This window comes from Papilio xuthus, unplaced genomic scaffold (genome assembly GCF_000836235.2).
Source record: "Papilio xuthus unplaced genomic scaffold, Pxut_1.1 DF826933.1, whole genome shotgun sequence".
NCBI lineage: Eukaryota > Metazoa > Arthropoda > Insecta > Lepidoptera > Papilionidae > Papilio > Papilio xuthus.
Genome location: NW_013531716.1, coordinates 1,088,948 through 1,103,193, shown reverse-complemented (window position 1 = coordinate 1,103,193; position 14,246 = coordinate 1,088,948). Strand labels below are relative to the sequence as shown.

The 14,246-nt window shown below is 32.0% G+C and overlaps 1 protein-coding gene across 1 annotated transcript; it reads left to right on the top strand.

The window, feature by feature from the left end:
- Positions 1–3,845: 3,845 nt before the first annotated feature.
- LOC106121911 (phosphoglycolate phosphatase 1B, chloroplastic) lies at positions 3,846–8,776 on the top strand. The gene is made up of 6 exons (XM_013317744.1): positions 3,846–4,003; positions 5,630–5,787; positions 6,492–6,626; positions 6,856–7,063; positions 8,013–8,157; positions 8,405–8,776. The coding sequence occupies exons 1-6, from the start codon at positions 3,916–3,918 to the stop codon at positions 8,562–8,564; spliced, it is 894 nt and encodes a 297-aa protein (XP_013173198.1). The 5' UTR covers positions 3,846–3,915; the 3' UTR covers positions 8,565–8,776.
- Positions 8,777–14,246: the final 5,470 nt, after the last annotated feature.

The window sequence follows — 14,246 nt, the reverse complement described above, 5'->3', positions numbered from 1 at the left end:
TTCAATCTATTTAGTTAACTTTCTCATAAATATTTAATATAATCACTGGCCATATAAATAACATTAAGAAAATACTAATTTAAAATACCTTGACAAACAAATGCCACTAAAAATAACACAGGCAGTAGATACTTCGCCATTTTCGATATTCTTCAAATATAGCAAAGCAAAAGAAACGTTAAACAGTTCCTTATATATTTTTGTTTGATCTTGATTTGTCATCCAATAACTAGAGATAGCTTATCTCGATAAATATAGTTGAATAACCGTAGATTTCCACTGCGAAATGCCAACACAAATATTGTTGTACCAGTTTTATAAAGAGTGTGAAAGAGATGACATATCGTGCTGGCAAAAAACATAGAGTAATGTTTTAAACAATTATTGTCTTTGAAGATAATTTTTTAGAATGACTTTTATGAAAATATTCTAAAAAAAATTAACTGGTTTACTTGCTATTTTGTCATCGCGTAACTCGTACAGAACCTTTTTAGTATTTGGCGTACAGTCAAGTAATTTTGCGGTGTTCCACTTACAGAGAAATTGTCTTGCTTCTTACAACGACAGAAACTCCGCCACTTCTTCAAAATTAACCAAATAGGTACCATTGAGGTTTGCAAACGACGGTATAATATTAAAAAGCAATTAGTTACGACCGACCTTTTTTCGTATAGACACATTTAAAAGCGTCTTATTAATTATTGTTTTGCGTCGTCATTTTAATTCGTACGAAACATTCAAACGACTGTTGCTTTTATTGTGGATTACCGCCAATTTCCTTGATTGTACATCTCATTATTGTTAAAATAAATCAAATTACTATATTTCAGTATCTAAACATGAATGTTAAGTCGATAAGATACAATGTACGTGACTGAATGATAAAATCAATTAATAAAATCGAGCAAGTTCAATTGGATTGAGATTTAAATCGCGTACACATTGTAACAAACTATACCATTAAAGAAACAGATTAGAAAAAAAATAGAAACATCTAGAATAAAATAAGTAGAATTATTAAATTATTCAAACTTTCGTGAGACATTATACTAAACTGATATATAAAAACGGCTAAACACTCACATATATTCGTCCGGTGGCGGCACCGACTAGTTTCGAGCCCATCGGGGGCCCTTCATCATGATGAGTGGTACTGGTATTACTTCGCGGACGCGGGAGTGAGCGACGGGCCGCGTTTTGTATTTTTTTTTAATATTTTATCCGGTTAAGTTTTTAAGTTTTTGAGACTTCGTAGACCGTTACAGAAAATAAAAGTGTGATAATATTTCGCTAGCTGACCGAAAATAACTAACTTTATTGGGTCGATGGAGGTGACATTTCAAATTAGAGCAAAAAATAAGTTCCTCAAAGTTAATTTAGAAAAATAATATTTTGTAATGAAAGTTCACTGTCAAAAAATGTTTAAACTCTGCTGCGACTAATTAGAAATGTTAAATGGTAAATGGATAATTGAAATAGAGGTTTTTTAAAAGAAAAAAAATCTGCTACAAAATTAAGTGTGACGGATATTTTGACTTTCCAATTTATAATTTGAGTTTCAAATGTTTCAATTATTTTTAAGAGCCTAGTAAAATAAAATAGCAAATGCGCGAACCAGAATATACTAACGAAATTTTATAAAAAGTTAACAATAAAAAAATGTTTTCTACAAGGTAGAAAACCAGCAAAATTACTACTTTATCATCCGGTCTTTCCTGAAAAAAGATAAGATGTGACACTAAGATTAGGCTCGTCATCGATTTATAACATCTCAATTAAAATGCATATTATGTTTACGGCATAATTACTAATTAACATTCTAGAAATAAAAAACATCAAGGTCAACTATTGTGTTTAAATACCTTGTTTATTAACGCAATTTGAGTTATTTAACAAAAAAAAATCGCAAATATAAAAACAATTGCTTCTATGTTCGGATTTTCACCTAACATTCAAAGAAGCATAGAACAAACAAGTTTTTATACTTGAATTAAATTAACAATTATTGTACTTTCGCAAAAACGTGTTCGAAAAACTTTTTTTACATGTTTCGTTTAAATTTTAAATGAACAATTTAATTCTAGATGTTGTCATGAGAAAAAACCTTTCTTTTCTTTTTTTTTATGAATAGCGAAACGACCTCTTCCCATATGTTTAAGCAATTACACATGTATCTTTAATGACAAAGGACCGAGCGCACAGATAAAGGATATTTCCCCTTCCCACGCATCCCCTCATCTCTCAATTCCATTTCCCCTTCCCATCCTTTTCTTATAATAAACGGTGAAAAGCGAGACTAAAATTAGGCATTTAACACACCACACTCATCAGATAAAACGAGCAATTGCTTCCACTCGACGCCTGTCTTCTGTGTGATCGTGGTATTGCAACAGGCGAGTCGGTCCACTCGTGAAACTAATGTTATAGCGTCAACCATTGTTTCTTTTCTCGAATTCTTTTAAAATTTAAAATGCAAGTACCATTTCCACTGGTGCGGATGCGACTACTACATAAATATGACTCGTGAGAGGCTAGATATTGTAGTGAAAAAAGTATTTTCTTGTTTATTTCCTTGTCTAATTATATTTATCTTAGAGCATAATCCTTCTAGAATAGTTATATCTTTCACATTCATTTGTTACGAAAGGTCGATTGTTAAACATTTTTTATCTTTGATAATTACGTTCTAATTAAACAACTACTGAGTGAAATAAAAACAATAGTAGTAAACGCAAGGTCACTATGGTGTTAGGAAAGTCGATCGATATTCATTAGTGTTTGAACAAAGAAAGACGTAAGCGCCACATTCATTGATTGACGATTTTATGTGCTGTAGACCATATCATAATCTTCTTCCCCTTCTCTTCTCAATCAACTTATTAGGAAATAATGGAAAAGGCCATTGTGATCAATAGAAAAGGGAAGTCCTTTGTAGTCCCTTGAACACATTTTAACTTGTTCCAGATGTCTGTGGGTAGCGGTTTTTCTGTTATTTTTAGGGTTCCATACCGCATTCCATAGTCGCAAATACTCGCAACGTAATCAAAACCTAAAGAGTACTTCCAGTCGACTTGGAATCTTGAAATTTAACGTGAAGCAATATTTTATAGCACATTCAAAGAGAAAATTCTGAAAACCATCACATATTATATAGATGAACTTTTACTTATACCTACAGGTTTGTACGGAACCCTAGTGGCGAGAGTCTGACTCGCACTTGTTTTTAATTGTATAACCATTTGCTCACTTACTATTTTAGTTACTATAAAGATACAAACTATCATGCAGTAAAAATTATCTATTAAACTGTTTAAATAAAATAAATCTTCGTATGTGTCACTTACCTTATTTTTAAGTCCATGATAAGATTGTGCTAACGTAGGATGACTGAAGTGAGGGGAATTGTAGACCAATAATATTTTATCTGATTAGCAGATGATGAATAAACACATCTCTCATACTTTCGTTTATCTCACAAATAAATATCTAAAATGATAAACATCACTATTATATTACTAGCTGTCGACCGTGACTATGTCCGTGCGGAATGAATAATGTACTTAATAGGTAGCCCATGTGTTCTTACAAGTTATGTTCTACGTCTATACAAAATTTCAGAGAGATGCATGCAGCCGTTCTTGAAATACCTTCTAGCAAACTTCCATCCATCTTAAAGTTTCGCATTTATATTATTAGTAAAATTGCTTGTTAAAACACAATTATTTCTGCATAAATCTATGATTTTTCCTTCACATTTACGGAAACAAAATTTTGTTATGACGACATAGCATCGAGTGACTCAAATTCGTATACATATTTCACGCTCAGTATGACGCGAGCTCAGTCGTACGACTGGCCAAGTCAGGGTCACACGTGTTTAGCGTTGCTTGATAAGATATTAGTGAATTTAATAAAATGGAGCCCATTAATTTAATGTCTATGAATACTAGTGAATTAAAAGTATTCTTGGATACCTTCGATCATGTATTTTCCGACTGTGATGGTGAGTTACAACACTATTTGATAGAATTCCATTGCGCATGCCTCGTTCCTGTATCGATATGTCAAATGAGAAACACAACACTACAGTAATTATGGGGCTTGACTAACCTCTTAAATAACAATTTCACGTTTATAAAATGTTATATTTTAATGTATTTATTGTTGTCGTTTCATTAGTTTTATATTAAAATATAAATGCTTTTTTTAATTGACTATTCAACTATTTAAATTTAAATTTTTACTAATAACGTAAATGCAAAAGTTAAGATAAATGGATGGATGTTTGTAAGAATGAAATTTGTCATAGATATATAACATTGGACTGGAAGAACACATAGAATACTAATTAAGTATTTTATATTAATTAAATACGGAGTCGCAAAAGCTAGTTTAAACTAAATAATGTTTTGGTAAATTAAACACCTTTTTAATATACTGCAAAACATTAAAAACAAAAAAAAAGTTACAGCGAGTGCAATTAGTTTCTAATTAAGAATATTATTTCTTACGTCCACCGTATCTGTATACTCTGAGACTCCGGCGCAGAAGACGAATTAAACGATACCTCGCAGGTCAAAATCGATTCAATCGTTTAGACTCTAGGCAGACAAAGGAAGTTACGTACAAAACAAACATTCTTCATCACCTCATGTCCCGACTGAGGGGCTAACCTACCCTAAGTTAGGCGTGATTAGGCCATAGTCCACGCTGACCCAGTGCTGGTAGACTGCATACATATCTTGGAATTTCTTCATAAATATGTGAAGGTTATCAAGATGTTTTTGTTCACCGTAAGAAAATTATTCTCTTTGTCTTTTGGTTAAAAAAAGATAAAAGATGTCTAAAAGGTTGGAATAAGAATTGCATATAAATTGAGTTTTCGCAACGCAAATGTATCCCAATACGAATACATTTCTTCAGAGGTTTAATTAATTTGATAATATAAATTATTGCAGAAAAACAAATGTATTTATAGTGAGATAAAATATTGTAAACAGACTCATTAAAATGAGTAAAAGCGCTGTAAACAAAATATTGACAAACATGTTGTCCTTGTTAACCGTGAGGTTTCATTGTCTTATCAAATCTATATTGCTGACTACATGACTTTGTACAAAGAGTTTTGGAAAATAATATATGTGATTAATCTTACTATCTTACTAAGATTATAAATGCGAATGTTTGGATGTATGTATAAATGGATGGATGTTTGTTTAAAGGTATCTTCAAAACGGCACAGATGTAGAACGTAGAACATAGTCTGAAAGAACACATAGGCTACTAATTAAGTTTTTTTTAATAACCGTATAGACGGAGTTGCCAATAATCAATGATTTATGAAAGGGTAATTGTGAAAAGAATCTCAAGAAAGTAAATAAATTAAATTTTATTTTATTAACTGCTTTGGCACGCGACTCCATCCACAGGATATTAAAAAAACTTAAATAGCCTATGTGTTCTTCCAGGCGATCAGAGTAGTTATCCGTCACATCTATCTCTTTCAGCGGGATCTTTGTAGCCGTTCAGGGGATACCTTCTAAAAGACGTCCATCCACCCATCCTTAAATCCAAACATTCGCATTGATAATTAGTAAGATTTATTTTATTTTTAATTCTATTATCACAGGTGTAATTTGGACAAAGAAACCTATACCTGGAGCAGGTGAGTTCTTTGAGAGAATGCAACAGTTGGGAAAGACTGTACACTTCGTTTCTAATAACAGCATGAGAACTAAACAGAACTATGAAGATTTATTTGAAGCTGCTAATATAAAACAAGGATTTGTAAGCATATTTTTTATGTCACTATCTTTTGTCAAAAGAAAAAAACAATAATTTGTCATTTATTTTTTTGCTTATTAGTTGCTTTGACTTTCGATCCTATTTAAAAATGTGTTTTTTCAATTCCCACTATTGTTCTTTAGATGATAAATTTCTTCAAATAGCCATCATCAACCTGCCCTTATCCCTATCGAGGGTCGGCATAGTATGTACTACTCCTCCATACATCTCTATCAGCTGTCATATCTGAGTTCACCACCTTGTTACGCATATCTTATTTTCTACAGTCCTTTCATATTTTCTTTGGTCTTCCTCTACCTTTGTTGCCAATTTTCTTGCAATAATGTTTTAACTAAATTACTCTTCTTACTCTTATTATTATTATAAACTCACTAGCAAGTCCGCACAGAATTTAAGAAAAAACTTAATTAGTAAGTAGCCTTTGTGTTCTTCTAGACTATGTTCTATATCTGTGCCAAATTTCATTATGATCGGTTAAGCCGTTGCAGAATTATCGTGTAATATTGTAAAAACAAATTAGATGAAACACACGAGAATCCTAACTATTTCCGGGATCAAAGGTATCATATGTGTTCTACCAAACTATGTTTTAATTCAACCATCCATTAAACATTTGTAATATGAGTAAGATGAACAACGAAAATTATTTACCAAGAGGGCTTTAGTAACTATGAATTTACTTTCAGGAGAAGCTAACGGTACCGTCTACGGCAATAGCCGAGTATTTGAAATCGATTAACTTTAACAAAACAGTTTACTGTGTAACTTGTCCGGAGACAATGAACGTACTACAATCTTATGGATTCACGTGTAAATATGGCGTAAGTTAATTTTGCTAAGAATAGCTAACTTTATGTATAGTGTGATTTTTTTGTAACTTAACCAATGTGAGATATTGTGTTTTACGTATATTATTAATATTAAGAAAGGTTACTAAAGTTTTACGACAATTTAACACATCGTTGATGAAACTTTGAACTTTGATTTTTTATGAAGTTCCTTAGTAAGTTGCTGTCCAAGTACTTGCTTAATTAACGATATTTTTTATAGCCTGAAGTCGGTACGGATCTCTACACAAATTACATTCAATATTTGGAAGACGATGAGGATGTTGGCGCTGTGGCATTCGACAGCGATTTTAATGTGAACCTACCGAAAATGTATCAAGCTATTACGTACCTGGCCAGACCTGATGTACTCTTTATTAGTGGAGCGACGGATCGATATGTTCCTTTGAAGCCGGGAAGCTTAAATTTAGGTAAAAGCTTTATTAATCTGTGTATTAAAAGCTCATATTGTACTCGTGTATCAACATGTTTAACAACATTTATAATGTCTGTTCACACGTTATCAGTACAGTACGATATAACCCAGTACTGTTGTTTTGTAAACGCTTACTGTCAAAATAGTACTGTTCCTCGCGTTGTTAAACTCTTACTGTTAGGTTCCTCGTATACAAGGCAACGTAAATCTTGAAAATCCGACGAGTTTGGTCTTTCGTACAAAGCGCGCGTTGCAGACCTTTCTATACGTCATCGATAAAGCCAATCGCTCGCAACTTGTTGACAAGATCATGAGAAAAGTTGCTGCGATATTCAAGATGGCGGAGCAAATCTATATAGTTGACATGTAGTTGGAATATTTGCATAGATCGAATATACGACACGCGTCTGTATAGATTCGTTAATCGTCGACGAAAGGCGTATTATGTGTACGGAACGTGCGCAATGCAATTCTCGCGACGCAACCATGCAGTATTAGCTTTGACAGTAAACATTGCGTTGTGTACAAAAGACCTTAGCTTCATATGTATTTTTATGAAATTATTTTTAATTTCTACTAACTTCTAGTAATGCTATTGTTGATTTCCACTCAAAGACCGATGACATTTGTTATAATACTAGCCAAGATATTAAGGATAAAGGACTAACTTTTAAGATCGAAATTAGCGCCATCTAATGACTGAACAGCTAAACTACTTTTGACAAAAAGATGTAATTCACTTCGCCTGATTATCAGTCAATCAGTTTTTTTCTTAATTAACAAACTGTGTTTGTTTAAATTAGTTTAAATCTAATCTTTATTAATATGTTGAGTTTAAATCTTCATAAGACGAAGTTCATGCACACGTAAGAAAATTTACATATAAGAAAATATAAACAAAATGTTTTTGTGATCAATTGTAAGAAAAGGCAAAATGTTTTCAGGAACGGGTATATTTACTGACATTGTAAGTGAAGAGGCAAATCGCGAGCCAACACAACTCGGTAAACCTGGAAAATTATTCGGGGAATTCGCAATGAAACGCGCCGGCGTCACTGATCCGAGTAGAGTACTGTTTATTGGGGATATGTAAGTCTTTATTTTATATTGCTTAAGATTTTTGTTGTATTACAAAGATTTGTTGGAAATATTCCGAGCTTTTTGTCTTTGTTTTACTAAAATATCCTTTAGTTGCTATCTATTCCATCACAATCTACGGATTATAGATCCAAATTGAACAATGACAAAAGAATTTTACGACTGATTCCAACGTTATGATTGAAAAGTTTTAGAGAGTCTAATTTATTGATATTTTAAATTATGTATTTAATTTTAGGATCGAACAAGATGTCGGTTTAGGGAGAGCAACCGGTTTCAAAACTTTGTTAGTGCTAACAAACAACACACCTGAAGATATGAAGGCACATCAGACGTTAAAACCTGATTACTACGCAGATTCCTTGGGTAGTTTAGTTCCAGTTTTTAATAACGTGTGATTAGATGGAAAATATATTAAATAGTATAGTTGAAGGATGATTTTTTATAAGCATGAAAGTTAAAAGTTAAAATAATAAAGCTTATGATGATACCTAATGGTTACTTCGAGAAAGCTTTAGTGAATTGTTTGTGGTTATGTCAAAAATTATGTTATCGTTGACTTGTTTAGTTACTTATTATTTTATGTTAAAAGTACCTCTTGTACTTATCTTTCCTGATTAAATTAAATATAATCTTGTAACTGTCTATTTACTTCGCCAAATTACAAATTGCTTCGTGTGAATTTGTAAACTAATTATAATTTAATTAACCTAAGACTGATTAATTTCAACATTTTTTCTTGCCCCTGATAATAAATAATAGCAAATTGTCTTAAATGTAACTCATGTTAACACATTGAAATTAAACATAGGTTTAGAAAACTAAATATAAAATAAAAAAGATAAATAGTAAAAGTTTTTGTTTCCGAAAAAGATTAAGAAATTCATTAACACCAACACTACGCACGCCTCAAAGAATAATAATCCTGATCCGAAGTGTTAATAAGAAGCTTAGCCAACTCAAATGAGAACAGAAACACAATGACTGGAATTAAAAAAGTTACATCGTACCAACCTATGTGTACGCATTGCTAAACTTCCAGTTCAGTAACGGAAACTTTTTCATCAGAGAATCGAACTAACGACCATTGAATAACCTTATTTGGGTGAATACAAAACACTTATAATTTATTACAGTAATAATAATTAGGATTTGATAAATAGTATTATCAACATTTTAATACAATCCTACATTCTCTCCTCCGTCGATTAAAGGTATGCAACGCATATGCAATTGCGTATATCTATGGGTAACGGTCGCTTCGCTATTTCAGCGATTTCTGGTGGCCGCTCGCTCGTTTGCCATCTGATATAAAAAAAAAAAAATCCGTACTGTAAAGAAGAAACATTGCTAGTGACTTATTTATAGTTTTGCATTAAGTACATAATTCGAAAAGAATCTAGATAATAGAATTCATGATTTAAAATAAAATAATCTTTTTAAAATTTTAGTTTACGCGTTAAGTTTACTTTTATAAATAAATTGGTTTACAAAACTTATTCAATTAACATGCAAAGAACTTCCCCCGTTGTTTAAAGGTTGGAAACCTTTATAATATGGGATACTAACCCAAAGAGAGTTTATATGACATTATTTTGATTTATTAATGTTCCTTTAAGAATATGAGCGTGGTAGACGATTAAGAATTCCTTCGAATTTGAGACGAAATTTGTTACTAGTCTTAATGGGGAAAGTTAGGAATTGTTAAAGTTTAATGGGATCTTGGGGTATTGTAGCAATTTACACGGCAAACTTGCTTTTGTCGCAATTACTAAAGATTATACGAGTTCATCAAAGCTGTTTACTTTATTTTTTACGATATTTCATAACGAATTTTAAACAATTAAAATCAGTTACGTTCCCTAACGATCTTAAATCTCGTACTATTTAAATTTTATTATCTAAGATTTCCTGTACCCGCGACTCCCTCTACACTGGTTTAAAAAAACTTAATTAGTACATAGTACCAGCCAACCAGGCTATGTCCTACATCTATACCAAATATCTGCGAGATCCATGCAGCGTTTCTGTAGATACCTTAAAACATTAATTTAAAAATTCTAATAAAAACCAAGTAAGATAAGAATTATGATTAATAAGAACGAACGAAAATACGTTTATTTTTGTAATGGTTGAGAACTCAAAGTTAATCGTGAGTTTGATTCTTTTTAAAATGAGGTTTTTATATTAACTGGGAGGCCCGAGTTAAAACCAAAATAAAAGCAATAATTACTGATTTCAAAAAGTAACTCCTAAAATAATACTTTAAAGGAAAAAAATTAAAATGTACCATAATTTTTTTTTACATTTCTTCCACTTGTTATCTTTTTCTTCATTTTTAATTCATTTTCCACTTAATATAATTTTCAATGCGCAGTTTTATAAAATTACATCACTTTTACACAGCAGTGAATGTTCCTTGCATTAGTTGATTACGCAGCGCACTTGGAGCTTCCAAAGATGTCGTCTGAGATTTTTATTTTAAAAAGCTTGTATTTTTAATGTTGTCTATGCAGTTTGAGATGAAAGTTTTAAGTGCATTGTAAATCAATTTAAAATTAAATTGGCTATTTCAATTATTTACTTAGTCGATGTATATTTTAAAATTCCGACCAATGGAGTTATAACAAAGAGATTCGAATATAAAACTAAGTATAGAGTGGACATTACGAATACGTTTAAATACTTTTAGAATAATAAAACTAGAGAATCTAAAGTTTAGTAGTAGTTGAGTTTTTTTATCTTTAAGCTAGAATGTTAGTTTATATAATCTTAGAGTCGTATAGTTAAAAAAAGATTATATCCTTTTTATAAGTAATTGTCCTTGATCAATATTGGTAGTGTGTTATCACTTTTACAATTTATAACACTGAGAAAATAGACAAGTTTTAAGTTCATTCATAAAAAATAGCTTGAATTAGAAGAAAAACGTAAGTTTATTAATATTAAGTTTATTTCTATAAAAATAAGTTTCCACTTTACTAAAATATTCCATTTCCTTGAAAAGTTGATTGTTGATTTTTTTAGTAGCCGACGAAGAAAAAACCTTGGAAGAAAAGCAAAAAGTTTTTAAAAGGGTAATAAGGTTAACCATTTAAAATGAACAAGAGGAATTGAAGATAACAGAATGTTTTTGTTTTTGTATATTTCTCATTAAACATATCTTACTTTTTATTAATATTATAAATGCGAATGTTTAGATGGATGGATGTTAAAAGGTATCTCGGGAACGGTTGCATGGATCTCGCTGAAAATTGGCATAGATGTAGAACATAGTCTAGAAGAACACATAGGCTACTTATTAAGTTTGTTTAAAATTCCGCACAGACATAGTCACTGGCGACAGCTAGTTTTTAGTATAATTAAGTATGTGGTTATATTTTCAGTATATTTTTTCTGGTCAAGATATAAAATTACTAGGATTTTTTGTCGTAACTACAACATATAATTTATATATGTTGTAGTAGTAGTTGTATTTCAGTATCTTCGGGACCTTGCCTAAAGGGACTCCTTTTATTAACATATTTTAGTTAATTATTCGGTTTTTTTTTAAATTTTATTATATATCATAGATTTAAGAGTTTATGTATTCATATATATTTTTAAATTTCTATTGTGACTATGAAATATACGAGTTAGCTTAGTTTGTCAGCATTAAGCAACATTTATCAAGTACCGAGAGGGTTCTGTCGTCTATGAATTGCTAGACTACATATTTTATACCATATATTTCATCATCAGCTCACTATACACTATACGTCTCCACTGAAGGGCTCAATTACCCTAAGCTAGGGGTGACTAAGCCATAGTCAACCACGCTGGCCAAGTGCGAGTTGGTTGACTTCACTACCAAATATTTAATATATTTTTTTTATATCAAAAGGTAGCAAACGAGCGAGCAGCCACCTGAAATCGCTGAAATAGCGAAGTGACCGTTGCCCATAGACATACGCAATTGCATATGCATTGCCTACCTTAAATCGACGGAGGAGAGGATGCACAGAAAGAAAATATCTTCCCTTTCCATGCATCCTCTCATCCGGAAAGTCCACTTCCACTTCCCATCCTATCCTTATAAAGAAAAGGATGGGAAGGGAAAGAGGACTAAATTAGGCCTCCGGGACGCACACTCATCAGACGGAACGCCTGTCTTCTGTGTGGTCGTGGTATTTCACCGGGCGAGCCGGGCCGATTCGTGCGAAGATGTTAAAGCGGGCTCTACCACTGTTAAATATCTACATTTTTTGGTGGAGTTGTATTATTCCAAAACGAAAATTAAGAAGTGATTTAGAACAGACGTTACTTGAAAAGTGACAGACTGTTGTTATATAAGAAAATCTGTTTTTTTTTTAACTTTAAATATTTTTTATAACTAATAAATAATACATAGTCAATGGTTTTGACAACCAAAATGATGTTTACTTTAAAGTACCAAAGTTTACGGAGTAAAACATCTTGAAACTTGTAATGCGAAAAGTTTCAAATCACAAAAGTTTAATAGAGTCTTTAGATGTCTTGACTGTTTACTCTGTGTGATGGTTGTTGAGTGGGCTCGTGTGTTACCACAACTGATTATAATTCATTAAGATTTTACAAGCAACTATCAAGACTGAGAGGTCATGTAACATCTGTTTTAAATCTACAGACTGTATTTTTTTTATATCATAAGGTGGCAAACGTGCGAGCGGCCATCTGAAATCGCTGAAATAGCGAAATAACCGTTGCCCACCTTTAATCGACGGAGGAGAGGATGCACAGAAAGAAAATATTTCCTCTTCCCATGCATCCTCCCATCCGGAAAGTCCACTTACACTTTCCTTCCCTTCCTTATAAGAAGGAGGTTGGGAAAGGAAAGAGGACTAAATTATGCCTCCGGGACGCACACTTATCAGACGAAACGCGGAATTGCTTCCACTTCACGCCTGTCTTCTGTGTGGTCGTGGTATTTCACCCGGCGAGCCGGGCCAATTCGTGCGAAGATGTTAAAGCGTGCTCTGCCACTGTATAAAGTTAGTTTATTAAAGTTATCAGAAATGGTCACAACTATTATCAGTTGGTTGTTTAACATAAAATATAGAATACTCTAAATATAGCCAAAGAAAACAGTAATTTCTTTTTATTCATTATAGTATTACTAATCTTTTTCTTTTTTTATAGGAGAAGGTGGCAAACGAGCAACGAATCGCCTAATCTTACTTATTACTAATATTATAAATGCAAAAATTTAGATGGATGCATGGATGGATGTTTGTTAGAAGGTATCTCCGGAACGCCTCAACGGATCTTGATGAAATTTGGCACATATGTAGATCAAGGTCTGGAAGAACACATAGGCTATTTGTTAAGATTTGTTTTTATTCCTCGCGGACGGAGTCGAATGCGGCAGCTAGTTCACAGTATAACGCATAGTATGTCATTAATTTTCTGACAAGCATGTTACATTTTACAAACTGCCATTCCATAGGTTCGTTCTGTTTTTTATTAAAATTTTTGCTCTAACCATTGCCGTGGATATTTCGAAATTCTATATCAACGATTGATTTTCATACTAATTGAAAATTCTTGGTAATCTCTGAATTGTTTGATAAAATTGGCAAATATAGACAGCTGTTCTATGAAAACAATGTAATTAGTAACATTGCTAAACTTTCATAGGAAATATAAAGCTAATATTTACTATACGTGTAGTTTTAACTTGAAATTTCGTATAATTTTTGATGTATAAAAACTTTTGTTTTAATATTCAACAAATAAAATTACATTCCGACTTTTCTAATGTTCTTGCTACATACACAGACTATGGGTTTCTACCTTTCATATTTAACAAAACAGAAATATGTTGAAACAATAATTTTGGTTTCAGAAACCCACGATAAAAGTTTCGACTATGGACTTATGTTTTAAATCAAACTTTCGTGAGACATTATACTATATACTACCTCTCCTCCTCGGCAAAGACAAAGTGTAAGGAGGTCCTTTTCGTACTGTAGCTGTCATGTCTTCTTCTTTGTAATAAATTTTATGCCCTTCTAGGTTTTACTTATTTCCTTACGAAACCCCGATAAAAGACTCTCTCTGAG